This window comes from Limanda limanda, chromosome 11 (genome assembly GCF_963576545.1).
Source record: "Limanda limanda chromosome 11, fLimLim1.1, whole genome shotgun sequence".
NCBI classification, from domain to species: Eukaryota; Metazoa; Chordata; class Actinopteri; order Pleuronectiformes; family Pleuronectidae; genus Limanda; species Limanda limanda.
The window spans coordinates 27,714,646-27,719,395 of NC_083646.1; the positions used below are offsets into that span (position 1 = coordinate 27,714,646).

At 41.2% G+C, this 4,750-nt stretch overlaps 1 protein-coding gene across 2 annotated transcripts; it reads left to right on the forward strand.

Annotated features, from left to right (window-relative positions):
- Nucleotides 1-372: 372 nt before the first annotated feature.
- osr2 (odd-skipped related transciption factor 2) lies at nt 373-1,973 on the forward strand. Of its 2 annotated transcripts, none has more exons than XM_061081950.1 (3): nt 373-1,025; nt 1,391-1,490; nt 1,791-1,973. In XM_061081950.1, the coding sequence occupies exons 1-3, from the start codon at nt 373-375 to the stop codon at nt 1,971-1,973; spliced, it is 936 nt and encodes a 311-aa protein (XP_060937933.1). The 2 variants fall into 2 exon arrangements, with proteins under 2 accessions (XP_060937933.1, XP_060937934.1); XM_061081951.1 differs by having other exon boundaries at nt 1,873-1,947.
- The last annotated feature ends 2,777 nt before the right edge of the window (nt 1,974-4,750 follow it).

A 4,750-nucleotide genomic window follows, 5' to 3' on the forward strand; every position in this document is an offset into this window, starting at 1 on the left:
AGCAAACATCGTTTTTGTCATAATGCGGAAAATACGAGTTTATATAATCTCAGTGGTTTTTCTAAAGGCAAACATTGTTTTTCTCATCATTGCCAGAACGCCACGGCAGCACATTAACTATTAACATAATTTACCTTACGATTCATGTTGGATGTTAAATTGATCAACTAAAATACGAAACATAAGATGTTGTCTCTGGTAAAATAGTTGTAGAAAGGCGAACAGGTGGTTTTACTAACTGAGGGTCACACACATTGCCTGCCTGCGAAGCCACATAATTACCGGCTCTAATGTGGCATATAAACACAGCGCTCATCTTTTTCTTTCCTCCCAAGGGTTACCACCGTGTCCTCTGCAGAGGTCTGAGTCGAGATGGGGAGCAAAGCCCTGCACGCTCCGATCCCCCTGCACCCGGCCCTTCAGCTCACAAACTACTCCTTCCTGCAGGCCGTCAACACGTTCCCAGCTGACCAGCTGCAGGGACTGTACGGCCTCAGCGCGGTGCAAACCATGCACATGAACCACTGGACTCTTGGTTACCCGCACATTCAAGGACTGAGGTCGACGATCACGGAGATGGCAGCTGCGCAGGGTCTGGTCGACCCCAGGCTGCCCTTCCCAGCGATACCCTTCTCAGCCGCAGCGCAGCTCTTTCATCAAAAACAGGCAGCCGTGGGGCACGGCATCCCGTCGCTGCACAAGGACAGGCCGAGGTTTGACTTCGCCAACCTGGCCCTCGCTGCCACTCAGGAGGACCCGCCGAAAGCTGTGGATCTGGCGAAGTTGGCGTCGGGGCTAGGGGGAACGATTTCCGAGCTGAGCAAGCTGTCCCCGGAAAGAAAACCCACCCGGGGTAGACTCCCGTCCAAAACTAAAAAGGAATTTATTTGCAAGTTCTGCGGCAGACATTTCACCAAGTCCTACAACCTCCTCATCCACGAGAGAACCCACACAGACGAACGACCGTACACCTGTGATATTTGCCACAAGGCTTTCCGAAGACAAGACCATCTCCGAGACCACAGGTAAGACAATTCCTACAGATACTGGTTTCATTACGCACGGCGTTAGGAGGGGGTCAAAAATTCACAGCGGCAGAGTGTGCAAGCGATTTAAATGCAAATAACCTTTTTTTATTTATCTAAATTACATCGTCATAACGGGCGATTAGAAACACATTCTATGTCACATATTCTAGACATAGAGACGTGTCAGGCCTGTTCCCAGAGTTTTCTCCATGAGGGCGCCAAAGCACTTTTACGCACAAAGTTGGACAATCTCAACGTGCGCAGTGGAGATTTTTCGCCCTGTGACTCTGGGGTTTTGTAAAAGCTACAAGCAAATCCGTGCATGAGCAGACATCTGATGAAGTGTTATTTCTGCTTTACAGATACATCCACTCCAAGGAAAAACCATTCAAATGTCAAGAATGTGGGAAAGGATTCTGTCAGTCTCGAACTCTAGCCGTCCATAAAACCTTACATATGCAGGTAAGCTGAAAATATTACCAGTCACCACGATGTTATCCTCACGGAACTATATGATACGTTATGATCAAAATTCAATCATTAAACACGGTCTACTGCATGCACGGGGATAGTGTTAAGTCTCTCAAATGAGCCAGTTGTCAAATGAAAACAGGAAAATGTGAGTGACAAATAAGCATACAAGTTATATAGAAATGACTGTGTAAATTAGTGTGAGTTATATCTGACACAATAGTGGATTTATTTATTTTAGTTCTACACAATAAAAGGTAATAATTCTTTGCTTGCTTTAAATCTAAACAGGAGTCTCCCCACAAATGCCCCACATGCGGAAGAACCTTTAATCAAAGAAGTAACCTGAAAACTCACCTTCTCACCCATACAGACATCAAGCCCTACAGCTGTGGCCGCTGCGGAAAGGTGTTTCGGCGCAACTGTGACTTGCGACGGCACAGTTTGACGCACAGCCCACATCAGGACTACTAGCCTGGACAGACTAACAAAATAACAATGGACAAAAAAGCAGGAAGACAAGTCAGCGACGTCTCCTTTTTCTTCTTCTGGTTTTTTCTTTTTTTTCCATTTGGTTCAAAGACAGTCTCAAAATCAGGACAGGTTCACTGGCGCACAGTTTGGAGCTTGGTTGCACATCAAATGGGACAGCAGCGGAGCCATGGCCATTTCCAGCTTTCACACCCACCTGTAAATATCAAGACCATGTACATAATGTTGTTTTTTATTTTCCTCTCTGGCCTTGAAATTATAAAGTTGTCAAAAAACAGTCATAAGTTTAAAGTATGTTAAATTGTATTTTAGAAATAAATATTTCCATTATATATCTGTGTTTGCTCTGTTTTATTTCTTGCTCTGCATACGCTACACCATGCTATTGAACCACAGATTATATTTAGATTAAACCCTTTACTATGATCATCAAGTTAATAGTCTATAAAGCCAGCAGGTGGTAGGAGATTAATGTTGCCCTTACATCATTGGATCAGCATTTATCAGTTGCATGAATGACAGCAATGGTCTTAAGGGGTTTTTTGGCTTTTCAAGTCTTTCAAACATTAAATACATTTTTAATAAGCAAAGACAATTGTCCCATAGTGAGTGATAATAGATTTTTAGAATTTATTTTTTAAACAGAAATGATGAGTAATAATGTTTAACTCTTCAGCATCGTCTGCCACCCACAATAATGTTTTACACCTCTGAGGTTCTTAAACTGCATTATTATTGATCAATTTCTGGAGCCTATACTTTATTGTTGGGGGAGATTTTCAAGGTTCATTAATTTTTCTGGTCCCTAGATGAAAATGTATCAAATCAATGCCGCTCAGCTGAAGAGTTTTACTTTGGTGCAACTTAGTTATACAGATAAGAATGTAGATTTTTTTTAGCTATACTTTGGTTTGGGATTAAATTATTAATCTACACAGTGGGTCATAATTCACGGGGAAATGATTAAACACCAGGTTTAGACAGATTTGTCTTAATAATATCAATGAATAGATTTGGATTGTATCCATCTAACCTTGATCAGGGGTTAAAACAATTTACTCCCAACGACAGCCTGAAGGAGCTGATCTATACGTTTTTAATATTGTTATTATCATCATTATTATTTGGTGAAGACAGAGTGAAACATCGTCCTCTCACAGTGTTGGCCTTCAGGCCTGTAGTTTCACAATTTCACCACTCATCACCGGCTGCAGTAAGCTCGTTTAAAACATGATTTTCATCTGACAGAAAAATTAACTGGTTGAAAAACTTGCGTTCATTTACTGGATTCTCTAATGGACTTGAAAAATAGGGTCTGTAACAAGTGGTTACACATCAAGGCGCACGTTGCTGCTGAAAGGCCATTAAATACGATCGAGTTTACTACGCACTGCTGGCTATTATTTTCCTAATTGGATTCTAAATGGAAAGACAACAAAGTGTAAAGTCAGAGTAAAGCAAGCCCATATTTACACAAAGCAAGGGAGTGCATCATATAAAATAATCATGTTTAATCATCACAACATATAAATTAATAGCTACCAACGATACAAATATAGAAAGCTGAATAAGGATATATACGTGATGTAATAATAATAAAAAAATAAATAATAATGATAATAATAATAATTTGTGTTCTTATTTTTACTTGCGCTTTTTATTTTATTTACTTGAATTTATTTTGAAGACAAATCTATAATTATATTGCGATGATCTAAATTGATTTGCTAAACAAGATCTTATTCTACTTTTTTTTATTAGTTGCAACTAATCTTATGTAAAGGACATTCTGAAGCCTAATATGAACTCGTTTTACTGGATGGGCTGGACTATGTAATTCAGGTTTGCATAACTAAAAAGTATTCACTGCCGGTTTTAAAGGAATCCACCGTCAACAGATTTGACGTGCTCTCGCAGAGGAACACAACTGTTAAACAAGTACATGTCGTTAAGCTTTAGTTTCAGGCTTAAGGACGTTGATCTATTATTTAAACTCAAATTTGTATATCTCTACTGATCATTGAAATGCCTTTCACTCTGTCCTGTCAGAAAGACAAGAGAAAGAGAAAGTGAGACAACTTGATCAACTTTATCGACTTAACTATCGACCCTACTCGTCAGGACACGGAAGATACGTCTTGGTATGCGTCTCCAAACACACACACACACACACACACAAACACACTCACACACACACACACACACACACACACACACACACACACACACACACACACACACATACACACACACACACACACACATACACACACAAACACACACGCAAACACACAACACACACACACACACACACACACACACAAACACACGCACACGCACACACGCACACACGCACACACACACACCCACACACACGCACACACACACACACACACAAACGCACACACGCACACACGCACACACACACACACACACACACACACACACACACACACACACACACACACACACACACACACACACACACACACACTCGACAAACTAGGACTGGGTGCAGGTGAAGCATCGGCACCATGGTTAAAGGTTGGATCAAGGTTAGAGACACAGATCAAACATTCTCCACTATTCCCAAAGCGCCGGGATCTAACGCCAAACCTATAGTTTCTGCAGCTTCCTGCGCTTCACTGCTCAGGTTTTATATCATCTGCACATGACCTTCCACGGCCTGTGACGGACACTTAATAATTTCTGCTCCAATTCCACTACGACCATCATTCTGAGAAATCACTTTACTTTTA

Excerpts from the sequence above, each read along its gene's own strand:
- osr2 (XM_061081950.1), top strand. The coding sequence starts at position 373 with ATGGGGAGCAAAGCCCTGCACGCTCCGATCCCCCTGCACCCGGCCCTT. Across the intron at positions 1,026-1,390 it reads GACCATCTCCGAGACCACAG|ATACATCCACTCCAAGGAAA; the intron begins GTAAGACAATTC and ends TCTGCTTTACAG. Across the intron at positions 1,491-1,790 it reads ATAAAACCTTACATATGCAG|GAGTCTCCCCACAAATGCCC; the intron begins GTAAGCTGAAAA and ends AAATCTAAACAG.